The following is a 22,225-nucleotide window of genomic DNA, read 5'->3' as shown; positions in this document are numbered from 1 at the left end:
GTGGAGCCATGTCATGAAGAATTTTTGTAAAAGAGAAAGCAAGCTAGAGATCTTATTTTATTTATTTATTTATTTGTTTATTATTAGATTTGTATACTCCCAGTTTGGCTCGGAGCGGTTTACAGAAATAGATTAAAACAATACACTTAGCTTTAAAATAACAATAAAAACAATAAAAACAGATATAGCTCCGAGTTTTTCACCCATTGAAAGCTTGTCGGAAGAGCAAGGTTTTGCAGGCTTTCCGAAAGGCAAGTAGGTCTCGGATAGTTCGAGTTTCAACTGGCAAGGCATTCCATAAATGAGGGGCTACAATCGAGAAGGCTCTTTGCCTAGTGGAAGACAAATGATAAGTCCGTATGTTAGGGACTTCAAGCAAATTTTGGTCTTCGGACCGAAGAAATCTCTGGGGTTGGTAGGGGGATAAGCGGGCCCTCAGGTACGCCGGCCCCAAACCATGTAAGGCCTTAAAGGTTAGAACCAGTATCTTGAAAGTAATCCGGTACTCAATCAGTAGCCAGTGCAGCTGTTGTAGAATTGGGGTAATACGCCACCTCGCCGGCACCCCGGCGAGAAGACGAGCCGCCGCATTCTGCACCAGCTTCAGTTTCCGGATCACTGACAGAGGAAGGCCAATGTAGAGGGCATTGCAGTAGTCGAGCCTCGAGATGACCATCGCCTGGATCACCGTAGCCAGGTTGTTCCTAGATAGGTAGGGAGCCAGTCGCCTAGCCTGACGTAGATGGAAAAACGCAGATCTGCTCACAGCAGAGACCTGGGCCTCCATTGTGAGCAGAGGGTCCAATAAGACACCTTTTACAGAAGATGACGGACGTAGTGTCGCGCCATCCAGGGTAGGCAGCTGGATCTCCCTCCCACCCGGACGGCCCAGCCAAAGGATCTCCGTCTTCGCTGGATTCACCCTCAACCTGCTGGCATGCAACCATCCAGTAACGGCCTCAAGGCACTGATGGAAACTGTCGGATACGGAGTCTGGCTGGCCCTCCATTTTCACGGCTTTTTCTTTAGCAATTAGATTTTTTCCCCTCACAAGGTATATGTAAAGGAAGGAGGGAAAGCAGACAATGCCTTAGATAAACTGAAATAAGAATTTTTTTATATTCCTTATAGAAAATATGATTATACATCATGGGTGAAAACAATTTACAACATGCAATATGAAAATGTCCTAGTAAATGGAGATTTAGCATACTCATGCAAAATCCAGAAGGGAATGAGACAAAGTTGCCCACTTCCCCCAATATTGTCTCTTTACTGCCATATGTAATTGACCTATAAAAAGGCCAAAATATTTTGGAGACAAATTCAAATCCACAGGGTAATCCAAAAAATTCTGAAAATAAGAATAAGCTTCCAACCAGAATTCATATTACTAGAACTGATGATCAAATTAAAAAAGGAACATGAAAGAATTCTGCGATACATGTTAACAGCAGCAAGAATCCTGTATGCTCCGCAGTGAAAAAAGACAGAAATACCAAAAAAAAGATTGGACTGTGAAGATGTGGGAACTAATAGAAACGAACAGGTTTTGTTGAGGGGTAAATCACTGAACACATTCTAAAAATAATGGAAACTTTTCTATCTATACATATGTAAGGAAGAATTTATTTATTTACAACATTTTACCCCGCCTTTCTCACCTGAGGGGACTCAAGGCGGCTTACAACTGGCAAAATGCAATGCCCCAACAAAATCAATAAAAATCAACAGTACATTTAAACAATTAACAATAATTAATAAAAACACATTACACAAGCTTAAAAACATATAATTAGAAGAAAATATGTACAAATTTGGAGATATAAAGTGTTGCAATATGTTGTAGTTGGGCCAAGGGGCAGTAATGGTTCTATGGGTGAAACAGCTGGAAGGAGAAAAAGAGCTAATAGAGAGCAGGTGCTTGATGAAGAACAACAAGTAAAGCGGGTCCAGGAAATACTTATGGCTCCTTCAGAGGATGAGACATTTTATGGGTTTTCTAGTGATGAAGAGTCCATGTTGGAGGATGATGATTTCACAGAGAGTAGAGGAACTAAAAGGTCTACTCGAGAGCAGGAGTCAGATGAGGAAAGAGAAAGGAAAAAGATCCGGGATATACTCACTGCTCCCACGGATGAGGAGACATTTGAAGGGTTCTCTGGGAATGATGGGTCTGGGAGTGAGATGGAGAGTGTTGATTGGACTCAAGTAAATGTGGATGATGAGCCAGCTCATGGGGCTGCATCAGGGGATTGGCAAAGCCTCTCATACTCCTGGGACATGGGGAGATCTAAGTCTTGAACAAAGATGGAGGGACTGGAGGGATGAGAGGCGAGGTCCACAAATGAGATCAAGATCAGCTGAGGATGATGAGAACAGGGTGGAGGCCTCATCAGCATTGGACTCCGATGAGTAAGTTAAAAGTGGAGTTTCAAGAGCTATTGCCTTGCAGAAGGCAAGGTGTCGTTTTGGGGACATTGTCGCTGCCTGTTCTCCTTGGGTGTACAGCTTCCTGATAATCCGGATTGAATCTTGCTTCGGTGTTCCTGGCTTCTGACTCCTGTTCGGCTCCTGACAACGACGTTTCCAGTTTGGCGTTTCCAGTTTGGCGTTTGCTTTGGCGTTCCTGCTCCGGCGTTTCCAGTTTGGCATTTGCTTTGGCGTTCCTGCTCCGACGTTTCCAGCTTGGTGTTTGTTTTGGCGTTCCTGCTCCGGCGTTTCCAGTTTGGCATTTGCATTGGCTTTCCTGCTCTGGCACTTCCAGTTTGGCGTTCGCTTCGGTGAGCCTGCTTCAGCATTTCCAGCTTGGTGCTTGCCTCGACGTCCCTGCTTTAGCGCCCTTGCTTTGGCGTTTCTACCTCGGCGTTTCTGGCTACTGAACTTGGTCTGACTCCTGACTACATCTGTGCTTGCTCCTGGCTTGGCGTCTCTAGTTTCCTCTTTTCGTCTTTGAAACTCGGCCTGGCTTTTGACTACGCTTCTGTTTGCTGCCTTTTGGGAGCGTTTAGCTCCTCTTTAGCCCTTTGAGCCACAGCATTGCGTGGCGTCAGCTTTAGAAGCGTTTGTGTTATGTTTGATGCGATAATCAAACATAAGCCAGATAATCCGGATTATCCTTTTGTTCTTGCTTTTTGATTTCTTTTGAACTAAGACTTTTACCTTTTAAAAGAAACACTGCAGTTAAGTGTTTTTTGAGTTTAAAACATCATTTAATAAACATTTAAGAACTTTTATTGTGTGGTGGCTCTTCAAGAGGCAGCTGTATCACGACACAATATTCATTTGTTCATGTAAAAAAACAAGCAGATGTAAATCATCTAATGGACGTAAGAAGGAAAGCAGATGTTAAACTATAAAGAAACCAACAAGAGAATCAGAAAATCCTTTTTTAAAACTAATTTATGTACGTGTGTTTGTATTTTAGAGTTGCATGTTATTAGAGTAAAGATGTATGTTGTTTAAAAAGCTATGTAGTTATATAATCTTTCAAATACATGTACATGTATGTATAAGTATTGTTATTTTGGAGGGAGTTGTTAAAATTTTGAATTTAAAAAATGGGGGAAATATTTTTTTTTCAAAAAGAAAATTCTGGAGCTATGAACTACTTCTGTGGGGAGTGGGGGAGAAAATCCTGTGTGCCTCTACTCCCAAGTCTTGGGTTTGAGTGTATCTTTTAATTCCAAATGGCTCAATGCTGGGTTATTATTATTATTATTATTATTATTTGCTGCCTCTTCTTATGGCTCAAAGTGGGTTAAAAATTCTAAAAATATACATATTAAAATGTATTTCTATAAAATACATATTAACATACACAATCACATAGCATATATCTAGAAACATGTTGCAGTGGTAACAAGTTTCAGCTCTCTTAAATCAACAGCTGCACCTACTACGGGGGACATCTTATGAGAGAGGAAGAGGTATGCTTTTGAGTGGCAAAGTGTATGGCTTTGCCCACACTGGATAAAACAACTTGGACAGTTGTAAAGACTTGTACAACCACATGATGATTTTACGGTGAAGTGGGTAGGGCCATGGTAAAACTCCAGGAAGATAAGATTTGACTCAAGGTCCTGAGGTCCCTAGTCATCCAGCTGTAATTAAGGGAACATTGTACAAAACAAGTAAATAATGTTTAACATGAAATTGATAGGTTTTTTCCCTTTTTTTCCACTTTTGTGTATTAGAGCATGACTGTTCAGATATTTTGGTTGTAACAGAAGCAGTAGAAGACAAAGGTCCTAAAGAAAACTCATTACAGGTTTGCATCTCTTTGCTTTGCCTTCTTTACTGAAAGAGCATATACATTTTGAAACAAATTCCTGCCTTGATACAGAGGTCAGATTTTCAACTCAGTGGATAAAAATCAAAAGCAAGTGATACTTTTAGCTACACCATAAGTTCTAGGCAGATAGTCATTTTTTAAAAAAGAGATGTTCATATAATATTGTCAAAGAATTGATACTATATGAACTCTCCTAATTCAGAGGCATTATCATCGTTCTGAAGATCAGATAATGAAGAACAGACCACAGTGGAAAGTTGTTAATTTCATGCTCTTGTTTCAGATTGTCCCTTAAACCCATGACTAGTTTCTGTTCAGAATACAGTGCTGTTTTTGTTAGACTTTAATCTGATTCAGAAAGCCATTTTTACATTCTTCACTTTCCTCTCCTCCTACAGTTAGAAATATCTAATCAGAAGGAAGAGTACTCTATACCAGAATCAGCCAAAAGTCCTGCTGCAGGAAACAGTGAATCAGGTATTTGACATGAATTGCCCTTTATTTCATCTGGTAGATAAAATTTCAATAGGTTAGGATTTTAGACCAATCTGATTCAGAGGAAGTTATGTGTGTGATTTTAGCACACTTGTTCCGTCTGAAAAAAATGTTTCAGGAAAACATTAAAAATATTTTGCAGATCATGATCCAGTGTGTCAAACTCTGGAAGAAACGGATGAACAGACAACAGATGTTGAAACCAAAGCGAAAATTAATATGGTATTTATTAAACTGTTTTCAGCTATGTTGTTTATTAAAATAGCACATAAGTGTGGTGTTTTCTGTTGTTTTCCAGTTTTTCCTGTTTACATGTTTGTTGACAAAATGTGATTTGGGGAGGGAATTCTTTCTATGTCACTATGAGCACTTTCAATAAGAAAGGCAACTATGTTTGAAAAAAAATTGAATAGATTCAGACTCTTCTATTCCAGAACAAAGCAAATCCAAAAATTAAAAAAACAACAATGAAATAGTACTGTGTGGGTTAGGTTAAGAAATTGTTTCTGTCAGTACTTTGTGCATTTCATTTCCTTCTGATCCCATTGTCTGCAGTCTGCTCCCTATATGTACTCTGTATATAACTGAAATTCTTGATAACACTTCCATGAGAAGCTCATGCTATAACAAATGTGTTAGTCTTGAAGGTGTCATGGGATTCTTTGTTGTTTTGTAAATGTATGTGATTACAGTTTTATAAAAGTAGCTGTCAACCTTCTCTCAGTGTTTCAGCTTTCTATATTTCAATTGTTTAAATACTTTTCTAGGAAGCAACCATCATAGACTCAGAAGAAAAGCTTGAAGCTGGTGCTAACTCTCAGGAACCTTCTTTGGAAAGTGTGAATGAAAAAGGTAATGTCAGTTCACTATTCTGAATTCTCCAGAAAGACATGTAGCACACCAGCATTTTCTTTTGTACATGTCCCATTGATAACTATGGGGTTTGTTGGCCCTTCTCTCGGTCTCACCAATGTCACAAGTTCGGTGGGGGACGGGGGACGGGGGAGAGGGCTTTCTCAGTGGTGGCCCCCCAGCTCTAGAATGCCCTCCCTAGGGAAATTAGGTTAGCTCCCACCCTCCAATGTTTTCGGTCCAACCTAAAAACTTGACTCTTTTAAAAGCCCTTGATATGACTGGTTGGTTGCTATTCATTTTATGTCCATAATTATGGTGCCATTTTGTCGATGTCTATTTTAGGGCTGATTGATTTTATTGTGTTACTGTTTTATATAGTGATGGTGTAAATTATGTTTTTACCTTTGGCATTCATGTATTTTGTGTATTGTTACATTACAAGTGTCCTGTAAGCCGTCCCAAGTCCCTTTTGGGAGATAGTGGTGGGGTAGAAATAAAGTTTATTTATTTTATTTTATTTATTTATCCTTTTACTTTTTAAATAACTGAAGAATAAAATATAATTTTAAAGCAAGGAGAAAACTAAAATGAAAGTATTCCTGTGTTGAATTAGCCCATAAAAGCAGGACTCTATCCCTACAAGCCTATGCCTTAAATAGTTTCCTGAAAATGCTTATACTTCAGTTTAGGATGCTTCTTGAATGAAGCAGCACATTATTTCTGTTCTTCCAATTAGACTGAAATTGGTACCCGAAGCCTTGACTTCATCTCTATGTTTCCCAAGTCTCTTGTTGCCATCCTTAAATGTTGTTTTACCTTACTTTCCTTGGCTAGTGAACCAGGCACAAGGTACCCTGTCCACAGCAGATCAGATTATTTAGAAGAAAAACTTGGCTCAGCGAGTTGCATAATACAGTAGAGTCTCACTTATCCAACACTCACTTATCCAACGTTCTGGATTATCCAACGCATTTTTGTAGTCAATGTTTTCAATATATCGTGATATTTTGGTGCTAAATTCATAAATACAGTAATTACTACATAGCATTGCTGCATATTGAACTACTTTTTCTGTCAAATTTGTTGTATAACATGATGTTTTGGTGCTTAATTTGTAAAATTATAACCTAATTTGATGTTTAATAGGATTCTCCTTAATCTCTCCTTATTATCCAACATATTCGCTTATCCAACGTTCTGCCAGCCCGTTTATGTTGGATAAGTGAGACTCTACTGTAGTAGTAGTAGTAGTAGTAGTAGTAGTATTTATTTCTTGCCTCTCCTTGTGGCTCGAAGTAGGATACAACATGGTTAAAACAGCAAGATAAAACAAAACACAATTAAAATACATGTAAGAAATATAAACAGTGAAAATGCAGATTAAAATTCACTAGTTAAAATTGACTGGATAAGCCTACCGGAAAAGATAGTTCTTAAGTTGTGTTATGGGATACACCTCCTCTCTCTTTTGGCCAGTTACTGTGGGCATCCTAGAAAGTAAAGTGTTCCTTCTTGTCCAGCAAATGTATTCTTCTAAAGAACTTGCCTTTTGATGAATAGCTCACCTGGTATCTGGGCCACAATCTAATGAATTAATAGAAAGACAAATATTTATTGTCATTATACTCTTTAGAAGAGATAGGCAGCATATGGGCTGCATTCTCTGAACTATTTTTAGGGCCCTGTTTGCTATTTCTAAAGCAAGCACACTATTGAAATTCTATGGAAGCAAAAATTTTGCTTTTCTTCCTTTTTCTTTTGCAGAAGGGAAATATGCAGTACCCTTCCATTATACTCTGTACGCAAGGTAGTGTACCTTGAACACAGCTAGAAATGCATCAGAAATGCATCAGGAATCTTGGTGACATGGCCCTTAGTCAGTAGATGCACTTCAGTGCCACCCCTGCCGATTAGCTGGCAGCCATGCTATAGCAGCACAGTCATGGCTTTTTCACTGAATATTCAAATTTGAATTGCTGAACAAATAAGTACTTCATGATGTGACCTCTGTGATCAAGATACAATAGAATTTGAAGCAGGCTGTAGCTGCAATATATTCATTAATGTTTATCAAGATTGTCAGAAAAGTAAAAAAACGTAGAATCTTGAAAGTGAAAACTTGAGTTTATACAATTCAGAGAAAGTGACCACTTTATGCACTTGCTTAAAAATGATGGTAGATATTTTTTTTTGTTTTCAAACTTTTTTTCCTGCAGATGAGAAGGCTGTCAAAGTGGATAGCTTTGGAAAGACAGATCTGGAGTCCAAGACGAATTCTACTGAGGCAAGTATCCTGGTCTTCACTGCTTTCATATAACACAAATGATCTTTTGTTCATGCTTCTTCTGATTGTATCAGTAAAACAAAACCTCAACAATATTGTAAGGGTATTAAAAACAACACAGACGAGGTTGTCCAAATAACTTTAGAAATCACATCTCAAGGGCTACTCATGGGTGTAAATTTTAGCAATTTTGGCCCTAATTGAAGATTTTCAAAAGAAATGAAGACAAAAATATCATTCTTGTACAATCTTGTTTAATTTGCTTGTTTTTTCTAATTGTTGTTGATTTTTTAACATATAAATTTTAGACACCAAGCTACAATCAGACTGTACACAATCAGTGCGAGTGATAAGTATATGTGTTTATATAACTAACAGAAGATAAAAGATTGAAGCAAAATACATTGAAAAACTAAACACTACACCCATAGCACTAAAATAAATATAAGTGAGATGTTACTTCAAATTAGTATATTAACTCTGTCTTCTCTTTTTTAAATTAATAATTCTAAATTTGACTTTGAATACAGTATTATTTTACATATACAGTAGAGTCTCACTTATCCAAGCTAAACGGGCCGGCAGAAGCTTGGATAAGCGAATATCTTGGATTATAAGGACTGATCAAGGAAAAGCCTATTAAACATCAAATTAGGTTATGATTTTACAAATTAAGCACCAAAACATCATGTTATACAACAAATTTGACAGAAAAAGTAGTTCAATACGCAGTAATGTTATGTTGTAATTACTGTATTTACGAATTTAGCACCAAAATATCACGATATATTGGAAACATTGACTACAAAAATGGCTTGGATTATCCAGAGGCTTGGATAAGTGAGGCTTGGATTAGTGAGACTCTACTGTAATCCAATTCTGCATATTTTTCTATCTTGAAGGCTCACTGAGCTCCATTCTTTTTGAAATGTATTCATTCAAATAACTATAGTTTTACATAACAGAAATCCAGTGCTACTGCATTTAGCTCAACAGTTGTAGGATTGTTTTCTTCTGATTAATTTTCCTTAATGTTCAAATATACAATGTTAAGCCAGTAAATAAATAAGTCTCATAAATTTAATGGGTATTTTCCAGTTAGATTTAGCAACAGAGTTCACATCAGTGTTTTCAAATTGCCAGTTTGCTCACCCATACCTGTCTATATACCAATTCCACTGTAAACCCTACCCCATTATTTGCTTCAGCTCCCCACTGCTGTTTATCAGAAAATACGCAATTTTTGTTCCTGGGTTATAAATGTCATTTCCTAATTGGTTTGTCATATAAACATGGAAAAAGTTTGTTGTTGTTGTTTATTCGTTTATTCGCTTCCGACTCTTCATGACCTCATGGACCAGTCCACGCCAGAGCTTCCTGTCAGCTGTCGCCACCCCCAATTCCTTCAAAGTCAAGTCAGTCAGTTTATTAAACTGCAAAAACTTTGTTTTTGTGGGACATTCTGCAGCACATTTTGTTATAGTTTTTCAATTAATATCTCCTATAGTCGCAACCAATTCAACATAGTTTGCGGTAGCCACAAAAATGAAGTTTCTGGAGTGTAACAGCTACTTTCAAAGTAAATACCACACAGTTAAACAGGAAATAACATTTTCAAACCAGGAAAATTTTCAAATTTTGTTACATGATGTAATAGTAGCCTTAAATCAAAGCTAAAAAGTATGCAGACTTTTTTGTCCACCCACACTTCTCATTTCAGTGGGGGAGAGGTAAGCATATTCTTAACTTCCTAGTGGAACTTACGAGTGAGACGGAGAAAGGAAGAGAGGCTGTCTTCTCAGTGCAATTCCTTTTATAGGTGGTTTAAACTTTATTTTTTCATCATTCACTTAGGTGAATCCACCAGTTAAACGAAAAAGAGGAAGACCTCGTAAACATCCCATTGAGATAAAAGTAGTGGAAGGTAAGAAAGATAATGCATCTCTATCAAAAACATTATTGATCATTTCATAAAACTCAAAGGTTCGTTTTTTGTTTGTTTGTTTGTTTCAGGCCAAGAATTGGAAGCTGACACAAGCCCTGGGAATGTAAGGATCAGTTGGATGTCCTGTTTGAATGCATGCACATTGTGGAATGTTTGACTTCGTGTCCCACACTATATTTTCCTCATTGCAATAACAAAGATTGGCAGAATCCAATCATAAGTTAGTTCCCTGACTTTTGAAGGATCTCCACTTCTTTTCCCTTGTACATTCATTTGCAGTTGCCAAATGATTTGGGGAAGTTTTGGACACAGGTGTTAAATTTAGAGAAATCAAAACTTGCAGAAACCACTTAAGTATTTCAATGCCTCAGGTCTAGGGAGCAGCCGTTTTACATCATCATTATTTACATCATATGTGAACAGAAGTTAGACTGCAAGCAGTCTTTAGCAGCTTTCTTGGCAGCCTGAAAAGCTTTCACATTCTCTAGTTTGTTAGCCAAGTGGACAAAGGGCAAAAGATCACTGTTCCAGTATGGAAACATTAATTTTAGATGCATTGAAGAAGAGATGTACATCTTTCCTCTCAGAAATACTGGTTATGTGGGCTGCTTGGGGAAAAGGCAAATTTGGAGACAAAATAAGAGGGCTGTATCAGTGGCTGTGTGATGTGGAGAGGTGTGAGGGAGACCTGCATGGATAAGTGGAGACTATGATATAAATCACAGCTCACTGCATAATACTCTTTCTACCTCTGCTACAGAGCTTTCATCAGTCTCCACTGCCTTAAAAATACCTTAGTGTGTTTTTGACTTATGAAAATACCTTAATAACTGAAATTCTTGCCTGAATCTATAACATTTACTTAATTTGTAATTGTTTACTTTTTCTCATTCAACACACTTAAATCAAATCAATGTGCTACTTGTTACAATTATGTCAACCTGGTCTATTGTAAAAAAATAATAATCTTAATTTAAATACCTTTTTCTTATAGAAGAAACTATAAGTGTCTGGAGGAAATTATTTCATTACAAATATATTAACTCTGAATGAACTGGCTTATACATATCTCTTTTCTCAGCATATTGCTATCACTTGCTAACTGGCAGCTGAATGTTTGAATGGACTCCCTTGAAAATAAGTTTTTCAAACTACTCTGTAGTATGATGTATTTCTTAACACATGCAAATCATCTCTTGATGTTGAAATTATTATTTAATAGAGTTGCATGTTTGAATGAAAAAATATAATTAGGGATAGTCAAATAAAAACAAATTCACAAAAGAGCAGTATCTTTATTGTTTCACCAAAATACACAAAACTCATCATGCAAGTTTTTGAAGTTTCACTGGCTTCTTCATCAAGCAAAGGATATTAAAAATTAGATCACATTTAATTGAAATGTATTTTTATCTTACTATGGGAAGTAAGATAATGATGACAGAATTTCTTAAATTTAGCTTTATGGCCTAAGATTAATTTGGCCTTTTAATTGACATGAGAGAATATAAATCACATTGTTAATTGAATGAATAATAATGGAGAGTGTTGATTAATTCAAACTATTTTATTTTAATAATTTCAAGGAATCGTCATATAAGGTAGTCCAGTGTTATCGTCATATTATACATAGCATTTATAGATCAGCTTATAGCAGTGGTTCTCAATCTGTGGGTCCCCAGATGTTTCAGCCTTCAATTCCTAACTGCCTGGGATTTCTGGGAATTGTAGGTCAAAATACTTGGGGACTCATAGGTTGAGAACTACTGGTTTATAGTAACTGATATATGGCAGATAGTGAGTTTATGACTGGGGGATTAGAACTTAAAATACCCATCATCATTTTACCCCCTCCGTATGGTGTTCAATAGAGAATAAAGCCTTCAGAATCACTTGTGTGCTTAGTTTTTCTGAATAGATATTAAACATTTACTGTTTTTGTTTTTAATTAGACAATGAAGACTTCAGGTCCTAACAGCAAACAAAAGACTACCCCAAAAGGTAATGAGTCCATTGTTTTCAAAGGAGATGAAATACTATGTTGTGAGGAATTGCACCTACAACTTAGCCATTTTTCTTTGAATATAACATTCTACACATTTTTTTCTGATTCAGAGATTTCTGATAGTTAGAAAATGCTTCAGCAAGTAGCCTGCCATCAAGGCAGTTATAGTTTTAAATAATAAACACAAGATATTGAGTTGGAGCTAAAAACAGAATGACTGGTTGTATTGATGACAAAGTAGCAACATAAATATCTGTTTAATCTCCTTTAACAGACCTTGTTTTAGAACAATTGCATTTTTGAAGTTTTTCAGAAGATAGCCCTGGATAAAATAATCCAAACAGAGTTGCCAGAGCATCAAAAGTTATCTGTGCATAATCTAGCTATAGTTCATATAGCCTGTGTATCAAATTAAAAGATACTCCAAAGCACCTTGTGAAAGTGATTTATCCAAGAGAATCCTCAAACAATGAGCCGTACCCTTTAGTGCATTTGTACTCAACAAAGAAGCTGGTTTCTATATAGTGTTACACTTCCACTTCCAGAAGTCCAGCTAGCCTATCCAATTGTGAGGGGTCTTCAACTTCTGTGTTACGAAACATTGCTGTAGAGGTTGTACACTTTCTGGAACAGTGAACACTACTTATCTATAAAGAGCCATTTCTTATAATCAGTACATCTCTTTTGTCTAGGATGAACCTTAGTTTCTTGGTTTTCATCCAATCAATTCACTTTCCCAAATGTACCTGCTCCACCATTGTTTTAACTATTCGCTCAATTCTGCTGCAAGAGAAATAAAGGCTGAAAAAGGTAAGGGCTGAAAGATAGGTAAGAGCTGAAAGAGAGGCTGATTTATTTATTTGCAGTATTTATATTCCGCCTTTCTCACCCTGAAGGGGACTCAGGGCGGATTGCAGTGCATCTATACATGGCAAACATTAATGCCATTATCAGACATATCACATACACAGACAGACATAGAGGCTATTAAAATGTTTCCAGCTTTTGGCTTCATGAGGGTATGCTCGATTCCGGCCACAGGAGGAGCTGCCACTTCATCATCCACTGTGACGCTGAATTCTTTTGATGGTAGTACTTCCTCATGTTCTTCATATGCCGTCGGCAGTTTTATGGTGTCATATATAAGTTAAAATAGACTCCCTGCATTAAGCAGGACCTAGAATTTTCTACTTTACAGACACATCTTCCTTCAAGCTGCTTAGGTCTACAACAAGCTAAGCTGTTACGGTCGGGAGCTTTAACCCCAACCCAGGCTTCAAACCAATGACCTCACAGTCAGTGGTGATTTATTGCTGCTGGCTACTAACAAGCTGCACCACAACCTGGTCCCATCAGCTTATCTTTCAGCCCTTACTACTGTTGACTGGCCTGTTCAAAAGCTGCACTCTAGGAATTCTAGGTTTCTTGCTCAACCATGGGTTTCCTGTTCCTTGGCTCGACTTTGTCCTTTCTCATTCGCTGTCGCATACTCTTGGAATTGCCTCCCTGAACATTTACGAACTTCTTACCTCGTTTTTAAATCTCAATTGAAAACATTTTTATTTTCCAAATGTTTCAGGATTTTATTTTGACATCATTATGTAGTGTTGTATATTTTGATGACATGTATTTGCTTCATAATTTGCTTATTATCTGGACAATTTGTTTTGGTTTTATATTGTGCAGTTTAGTTTTGTTACTCCTTCCCCCTGTGTATGTGTATATGTACACACATATATTTTAGACAGTACATGTTTGGCTGGGCCCATAGTTTTTGCTTGTTTTACTGTAAAGTGTCATCTGCATATGATGGTGCTATATAAAAAACCAATAAGCAGCCGCAACCATGAGGCTGCTTTCCTCATGGCTTAGTGTCTTTTTAAAGATTACTTAGAATGACTAAATGGACGAACGCTCCGGAGAAAACTGCCTGCCCTTTACTTGTTATGAACAACAGAGTATTACTGGGCTCTGATTTCCTGCCCCTTCCACCACATTTGAGGATCTTCCTCAAAGCAATGTTCTGTTTCCCTGGAGACCCCCCTACTGTGGCAGCTTAAGCAGTCTTTCTGCTGCCTTGGCCACAACACCTTTATCTGAAGAAGGAATCAGAGTAAAGTATTGATGTCTGGAATGAATGGGGGGGGGGGGGGGGTAAGGACATTTTCTCATTTTAAGCAATGAAATGTTTACATTGACTCTTCACGTTGGTCTCTTTCCTCTTTTAACTCCTTTTTTCAGCTTATAGCATTTACAACTAGCATTAAACATTAACAATCCCTAGCTTTGAAGAAGGATTTAGTAATTTCAATTTGGTTGGTTGATGATATTTCATTACAAGGGACTTAAATTTTGCTTTGGTATGCCGTGATAAGATTTAAATTTAGAGGTTTCAATATTTTAAATACATTAAACACTTTGTGTTTAACACTGAATTTTAATCTGAGTTCTTTACATTTCCTTACATTGAATTTCTTTGTAGGCAAAGATTCACTAACGGAAAATCAGAGACAGAGTGTAAGTACATGAAACTAATACTTTCTGCCCTTTCTGCTGTGATAATTAAAATATTTATTGTAAGTGGGTTCTTTTAGTTTCACACAGTATTCTAAGGATCACTGCCTGTGCATCCACTAAAAATTATTTCTATACAGATTGGATTACTGGATGAAAGAAACATCTGTTATGTCTTTCTGCAGTGCTTGTCTTTATGCTTCCAAGTAGGACAGAAAAGTGACAGACCCTCTTGGTATAACATCTTGTGTTCATCGATATTATATTGCTCCTGAGCACATGATCATTATACTGCTAACACTGGTAAACTTCTAGGGACCCATAGCCACTGGTACCTCTAAAAATTAGATGTAGCAAATGTAATCTGGGTTTTTAATCACGTTGTCTGGATATCCTATGCCAGTGCAATACACAATTTCAAAACCTACATAGTTTGGCAGTAACCCTGTCCCTTCTCCTTTATGTACATTCACAAAGCACTAAGTTGCTAAGTTCCACTCCATTCATTTTCCTTCAGGTTTTAGGGCAAAATACTCTGTTCTTTTACCTCTGACTTTTAGGTTTCCTCTCCTTCCTTTGCTGTTTTCTATTTTTTATAATATCCTTTTCCAGGAAGACCCCGCCCCAGAGGGCAAAGTCTCCACATTCACTTGTATCATTACAAACTTCAGTACTTCACTGTTTTTTTTTGTTTTTTTTAAAATAGAATTATATTGTTGGAAAAGACCACAAGGGCCATTCAGGAAGATGCAATAATTATTCTTAGTTGTGTCTGTGAATTGCAGAAATAGGTTCCCCTCGCCTGTGTGCTGCACCTCCAGAACCTTCTAGAACTCTAGAGATACATTTTAGTCAGTTACCACACACACTTTTCCAATCAATGTAATATAGGAGTAGTTGCCACCAGATCCCCAGTTCCTTTTGATCTGCCACAGCAGTAGCAAATTGGGAACCTCATATCACCTCGACTCGTTCCGTGTTTCCCCTAAAATAAGACCTCCCCAAAAAATAAGACCTAGTAGGGGTTTGGGGGGATTGTCAAATATAAGGCCTCCCCTGAAAGTAAGACCTAGCAACTAAGAATGGGACCTTCCAGGCTGCAGCAGAGTTCCATTGGGAAGCATGTCTACTGCAGCAGAAATAGCACTCATACGCACTGGAGTGCTTGCTTTCTGTCTTTCTGTGGCTTGGCTTGCCTCCTGCCTCTCCCCCAGCCGCCAGTGCATATACGTGGCTCGAAGCACCTTCCCTCCCTGCCGCTGTGCTGCCGTTTCTTCCTTCTGAGACAGGGCTCCGTCCTGGCCACACTCCCTTCGCCCCAGAGGCTTCTGATTGGTTCCTGGTGCCAGGGTGAGGGAAGGAAGAGGGCTTGAACACCTTTTCCACTCTGCTCCTTCTGCTTCTTAAAGGCAAAGGGATTCTCCTCCCATTCTTATTCCTATGCCATGAAACGTATTATTTTATACTATTATTCTATTACCGTATTATTATCATCATATTATGTTATTATTACTATATCCCATTATATTATCCTATTAATATATTTTATATCATTATATTATATTTTCCTATTATTATTATATCATTATATTATTATTCTATTATATTTTCCTATTATTATTATATTATTCTGTTATTATTATTATTATTATTATATTCCATTTTATATTATCCTATTAATATATTTTATATCATTATATTCTATTATATTCTATTATTATTCTATTCTATTATTATATTATTGTTATATTATTAGCATATTCTGTTATTATCATTATATTCCATTTTATATTATCCTATTAATATATTGTATACCATTCTATTCTATTCTATTATTCTATTCTATTATCATTATAATTATATTACATCATATTCTGTTATTATATCCTACTATTATATTATCCCATTATATTTTATATCATTATATTATTATCTATATATATAAAAGAGTGATGGCATCACGACGACCCACAAAACAACAAAAGTACAGGCCCCCCAACCTCGAAATTTGACAACACAACCCATCACCCACGCCTCAGGGTTGATACAACAAAAAGAAAAGAAAAATAAAGTCCTAATTAGAGGGAGAGCAATAATTGTTTTTATCCAATTGCTGCCAGTTTAGAGGGCTAATCTCTGCCCACTTGGTCGCCTAGCAACCAATTCAGCCAAAGGACAGCCAGGATTCAGTTAGGGGACAGGCAGATTTAGGCCTCACTTAGGCTTCTTCCACAGATTATCTAATTTGCACTGGATTATATGGCAGTGTAGATTCAAGGCCCTTCTACACAGCTATATAACCCATTTATAATCTTATATTATCTGTTTTGCACTGGATTATCTTGACTCCACACTGCCATATAATCCACTTCAGTGTGCAGTTTATACAGCTGTGAAGAAGGGGCCTCATATAATCCAGTTCTAAGCAGATAATTTAAGATTATCAATATACAGTAGAGAGCTCACTTATCCAACATAAACAGGCCAGCAGGATAAGTGAATATGTTGGATAATAAGAAGGGATTCAGGAAAAGCCGATTAAACATCAAATTAGGTCATCGTTATACAAATTAAGCACCAAAACATCATATTATACAACAAATTTGACAGAAAAGGTAGTTCCACGCGCAGTAATGTTATGTAGTAATTACAGTAGAGTCTCACTTATCCAACACTCGCTTATCCAATGTTCTGGATTATCCAACGCATTTTTGTAGTCAATGTTTTCAATATATCGTGATATTTTGGTGTTAAATTCATAAATACAGTAATTACTACATAGCATTACTGCGTATTGAACTACTTTTTCTGTCAAATTTGTTGTATAACATGATGTTTTGGTGTTTCATTTGTAAAATCATAACCTAATTTGATATTTAATAGGCTTTTCCTCAATGCCTCCTTATTATCCAACATATTCGCTTATCTAGCATTCTTCCGGCTCGTTTATGTTGGATAGGTGAGACTCTACTGTACTGTATTTACAAATTTACCACTAAAATATCACAATGAATTTAAAACACCGACTACAAAAACATTGATTATGAAAAGGCAGACTGCGTTGGATAATCCAGAACATTGTATAAGCGAATGTTGGATAAGTGAGATTCTACTTTGATATGAAATAATTTCTGGGATAGAATAATGCAGAGTAATATAATCTCTAAAACCAGGACAGTAAATAAAGAAATAAAGAAAGTAAATAAAGCAGTGAAATTGGAAATTCCACAAAGGAAACAATCAGGGCCAGCTAACACCTCCCAAGAAAGGATTCTTCCAGAAAGGAAGCTGAGAAGGCAGTGAAGCACTGTGTATTACCAAAGTCATTATTATTACTATCATTATTATTATTATTATTATTATTGTTGTTGTTATTGTGTTGCGGTCAACCGTGAAAATGAATACAATCTGGCTCCAAGTATTCAAAAACACTAAAATCAGAATATATAAAAATTAATGTGGTATAATAAAACAGAACAATACAATCTCTAAAATCAGAACACTAAATAAAGAACAACACTCTGAAAACAGGGGAATTCCACACAGGAAACAATCAGAGCCAGCTAACACCTCCCAACAAAGTATTCCCATCATCAAAGACTGGCAAATCCTCTGTTTTCTTAGGGCCACAGACATTAGAAGCACATAAAATATCGCAAACAACACCACTCTGAAAACAAGGGAATTCCAGACAGGAAACAATCAGGGCCAGCTAACACCTCCCAACAAAAAAATCACTCAGAGGAAACAGCCAGGCTTTAAAGCTGCAAGGCCATTACATCCTAATAATTTTTCCTAATTGCAGCATTCATACTTGCCTCCAAGAGACAAAAAAAACAAAAAAAAATCAGAAATATTGTATATTCACAACTTTTAGGAAATAATATCCCCTGATGGCGCAGCGTGTTAAAGCGCTGAGCTGCTGAACTTCTGGACCGAAAGGCCGTAGGTTTGAATTGGGGGGGGTGGGGGGGTGGAGAGAGCTCCCATTGTTAGCCCCAGCTTCTGCCAACCCAGAAGTTCAAAAACATGCAAATGTGAGTGCATCAATAGGCACTGCTCCGGTGGGAAGGTAACGCCGCTCCATGCAGTCATCCCACATGACCTTGGAGGAGTCTACGGACAACGCCGGCTCTTCGGCTTAGAAATGGAGATGAGCACCAACCCCCAGAATCAGACATGACTGGACTTAACGTCAGGGGAAAATGTTTACCCTTTACCTTAACTACCACCAATTCCTCAATACTTTATTTCCCATGCCACCATACTTCGCCACAGCAACGCGTGGCCGGGCACAGCTAGTTCTATTATATTATCATATATTATTATTATTGTTGTTGTTATTATTATTATTATTATTATTATTATTATTATTATTATTATATTCATCATTCATGACTACATTGAAACTAGAATAGAGAGAAATCAGTGTGGAAACCTTGTGAAACCTAAACTGCAAGAGGTGCCATAGATTGTTGTACATGTAAATAATGGTAGTAACAAGAAATTCTTGATAGGATTCACAGTTTGTCTGGTTATGCTGGTTTGTGATGACAACTATTTTACAGATATAATGTTCATTTCGTTCAACAATAAATGTGAATTATTCTTCATGGAAAAATAAGACATCCCCTGAGAATAAGACCTAGTGCATCTTTTGGAGCAAAAATTAATATAAGACCCTGTCTTATTTTCGGGGAAACGGGGTATGTCCTTCCTGATCTTTCTATGGAAATGTTTGATTACAACTGTTCTTCTGGCTATTTCAACCATGGACTGTTTCTTTCAGCTACTATATAATGCAATCTCTTGGCTTGTTTTCATTTGACCTCAACTCATCTTTTGATTATCCAACCTCTGGCTCTCTGACTTCTGCCCATTACACATCTACAGCGAGAATGTCTTCAACCATTTTTTAATGTGATGATGTGCTGACAGAAATGGCCACTTGAAATGTCTCCTGCAGCTTGGGAAATTGCATATTGTATAAGCCAGGTCCCATTACCAGGCATTTATGCTCCAAGCCAAGCAAAATAGGGTTGTTGATGTCGGCAAGAACGGTGAATAAAGAGCTTCCCTTTGATCAAACAGGGCTCTTCTATGCTGAAACAGATTCCAAGATCTATGCAATAGAGTTCTTTTCCCTCCCCCTTGTTGGTGTCTTTCATCCCATCCACCCATCCTTGGTTCTCCATGACAAAATTTGATCTCTTCTAGCCAAGGGAGCCATTAAGCATGTTTCACAAAAGATTATTTTACTACTACATTGTCAACAAGGACAACAGGTTGCACCCCATTCTCACCCTTCAAGATCTCAATCCATACATTTAGCCTCGTCAGTTTTGGGTGGTGACCATCTCCTCTGTTATGCCTCTCATGCAAAAAGCTGATTGGTTCATGACTTTCAGTTTGAAGGATGCTTTCTTCTACATCAGAATCCATACCTGACCTTCCACTGGAACAGTCATCCTTTGCCTTAACATTTCCATGCTGTCCATTTGAATCAGGACATTGTTTTATTATCCTTCTTTCTAAATCCCTTATCCAATCTGGAAAGAAGGCTCCACTGCGTAGATGTTAGGAGGGCTTTTGCCTCCTATATCCACCAGACTAAGCCACACAGAAAGTCACCTAGGCCATTCCTGTATTACTCTTCAAGGAAACTTGGAACAGCAGTGTCATCTCAGAAATTGTCTTAAGTGGATGGCTTCCATAACTAGAGTGTCCCACTAATTGACTCACAAGTAATCTATTTGGGGACATTCCACTGTATCAGTCTCCACTGCTGTCCTTCAGAATGTTGTGTGCAAAAGCTGCCACTTTGTTTACACCAGTGGTTCTCAACCTGTGGGTCCCCAGGTGTTTTGGCCTACAGCTCCCAGAAATCCCAGACAGTTGAAGGGGAATTGAAACATCTGGAGACCCACAAGTTGAGAACCACTGGTTTACATCTTTGACATTTGTATCTCATTACCGTATTGACTCTATATCTTGAAAGGACACTGCTTTTGGAAGAACCGTACATTTCTCTTGTGTGGCATGACACCCAAATCCTAATGTTAATTACCATTGCTAGTTAGCATTTGTGTGATTCACAGAGACCATGAAGACGAAAGACATATTGCTTACCTGTAGCTGTGTTTCTTCGAGGGGTCACTTATGAAACCAAATAATTTTGCCCATCCCCCACACTTGTGCCTTGCCTTTCCTAGTAGCATTGGCTACTGCTTGGCCAGCTACAGAACTGGAGATTGGTGGCAACAATCCTTAGATACTCATAGGGAGAGTGGACATTGTTACCATCAAAAATGTATCAAGGATACACTACACAACTGAAGGATAACCCATTTGTATAATTTCACAGGTGGCCATTAGAAGAAACACAGTTACAGGTAACCTGTCCAAATACTTCTGGCATCTGGCCTAATTCTGGCTATTGCTTGTCATGCTGGCAGCCTCACCTTAAGTTGGTGTCCCTGTTGTGACCTGCAAATCTAAGCCATGTAGTCTTACAAGAGGCTATGTGTTCACTTGGAACTTCCCCAGACCATCCTATTGTCATTTGGTACTTAAACAGACAGAAAGAAACCCAATCCATGGTATTTTCATCATCAAAAATGGCTGTATATCTGCCTAAGGAATTAGTGACTGCACAGAGAACCAGTCACAGGACATTTGCCACAGATAAGCATCCTATATGTGCTACAGACATCAGGATACAGACTTTTCAGGTCTTGCTGATTATTGGGTACTTTTTAAAGCCACCTATGCTAGTACCGCTCATACTTTGGACAGATTTAAGGGTGTTTCCTCATATATGAAGTAGGACAGGGGTGAAATGCTTATCTTTATCACTCCATAGTGTTCATAATAACAGAATCCCTAAATGCTTTCAACTTCATTGCTTTTTTAAAAAATCTTCTAACTATTAGGAAACTGAAGAAGAGAAAACAGAGGTCGTTTTGAGTCGGAGAGGAAGGAAGCCCAAGCGGCCTCTTATTCCATCAGAGGAAACTGGTAAAACATAGAACCTCTGCTTCTCCTAACTTTTTATTGTCCAAGATGTACATTAGCTTATAGCAAAATCAGTTTATTATCTTTATTCATTGGGGGAAAATCATTGGGTTATGGCTAAAGTAAATATTATGAAAAAAATGTGCAAATTGCTGTAATCTTATGTCAGAATTGGTATATTCCAGCTGCTTCTCTAAACCCACTTGAGTTTTCTGAGAATTCTGGCTGTGAACTGAAAATGTAAACTATTGCAAATGTGTTTGGATAGATTTAAACAAGTATGAATAAAAACTTCAAGGAAATGGAAAATTACTTATTCTACTCACAGAGTCCATTTAAAATTCCACTTCTAAAACAAGTGTTCATTTCCTTTCTGGAGGCCTGGGTGGAAATTTGAGTGTGTGAATAAAATTTTGCAGGCATGGATTCACCTGAGCCAGATAGAAAACGTCTGAAATTAGCACCTGCTGTTCAAGAGGAAACAAAAGACCATGATGGAAGGAAGGAGAGTAGTGGTGTCGGAAGGAATGATAATGGTGATAACAGTGGAAGTGATGCTGATGAGATGCATTCAGGAGCCACAACTAGGGCAGCTTCAAGATTGGAAGCACAAAGGTAAAGCTTAGTTATGGCTAAAAAGTTTGGGTTAGTTGCTTTGCTTTGCCTAAGACCTTCTTTAGGTGATCTTGCTCAGGGCATAAGGGGTTCCTTGGGGAGACAGAAGATTCAAGGTTGCAGTGTATGAGCAGAAAGAACTGTGTGGTTCTTTAAATCCAGATCACTAAAACAATTCATTGATTTGTCACACTCAAATCCAGT

The 22,225-nt window shown here is 37.6% G+C and overlaps 1 protein-coding gene across 3 annotated transcripts in view; it reads left to right on the top strand.

Moving 5' to 3' along the window:
- Positions 1-22,225, top strand: part of bod1l1 (biorientation of chromosomes in cell division 1 like 1) — a 64,094-nt gene that overhangs the window by 30,570 nt on the left and 11,299 nt on the right. For 2 of the 3 annotated variants that reach the window (XM_008119082.3, XM_062982097.1), the window contains exons 13-23: positions 4,197-4,270; positions 4,693-4,771; positions 4,932-5,011; positions 5,557-5,641; positions 7,861-7,928; positions 9,783-9,852; positions 9,942-9,976; positions 11,826-11,874; positions 14,361-14,395; positions 21,325-21,409; positions 21,826-22,021. In XM_008119082.3, coding sequence (XP_008117289.2) covers positions 4,197-4,270; positions 4,693-4,771; positions 4,932-5,011; positions 5,557-5,641; positions 7,861-7,928; positions 9,783-9,852; positions 9,942-9,976; positions 11,826-11,874; positions 14,361-14,395; positions 21,325-21,409; positions 21,826-22,021 — 856 coding nt within the window. Of the gene's footprint in view, positions 1-2,511; positions 3,359-4,196; positions 4,271-4,692; positions 4,772-4,931; positions 5,012-5,556; positions 5,642-7,860; positions 7,929-9,782; positions 9,853-9,941; positions 9,977-11,825; positions 11,875-14,360; positions 14,396-21,324; positions 21,410-21,825; positions 22,022-22,225 lie in introns of those variants that run through there. The other variant, XM_062982098.1, reaches the window with a different exon arrangement.

Source organism: Anolis carolinensis, chromosome 5 (assembly GCF_035594765.1).
Source record: "Anolis carolinensis isolate JA03-04 chromosome 5, rAnoCar3.1.pri, whole genome shotgun sequence".
In the NCBI taxonomy this organism is placed as follows: domain Eukaryota; kingdom Metazoa; phylum Chordata; class Lepidosauria; order Squamata; family Dactyloidae; genus Anolis; species Anolis carolinensis.
Note: the sequence above shows the minus strand (reverse complement) of the source record. Positions and strands in the feature narration are given on the sequence as shown.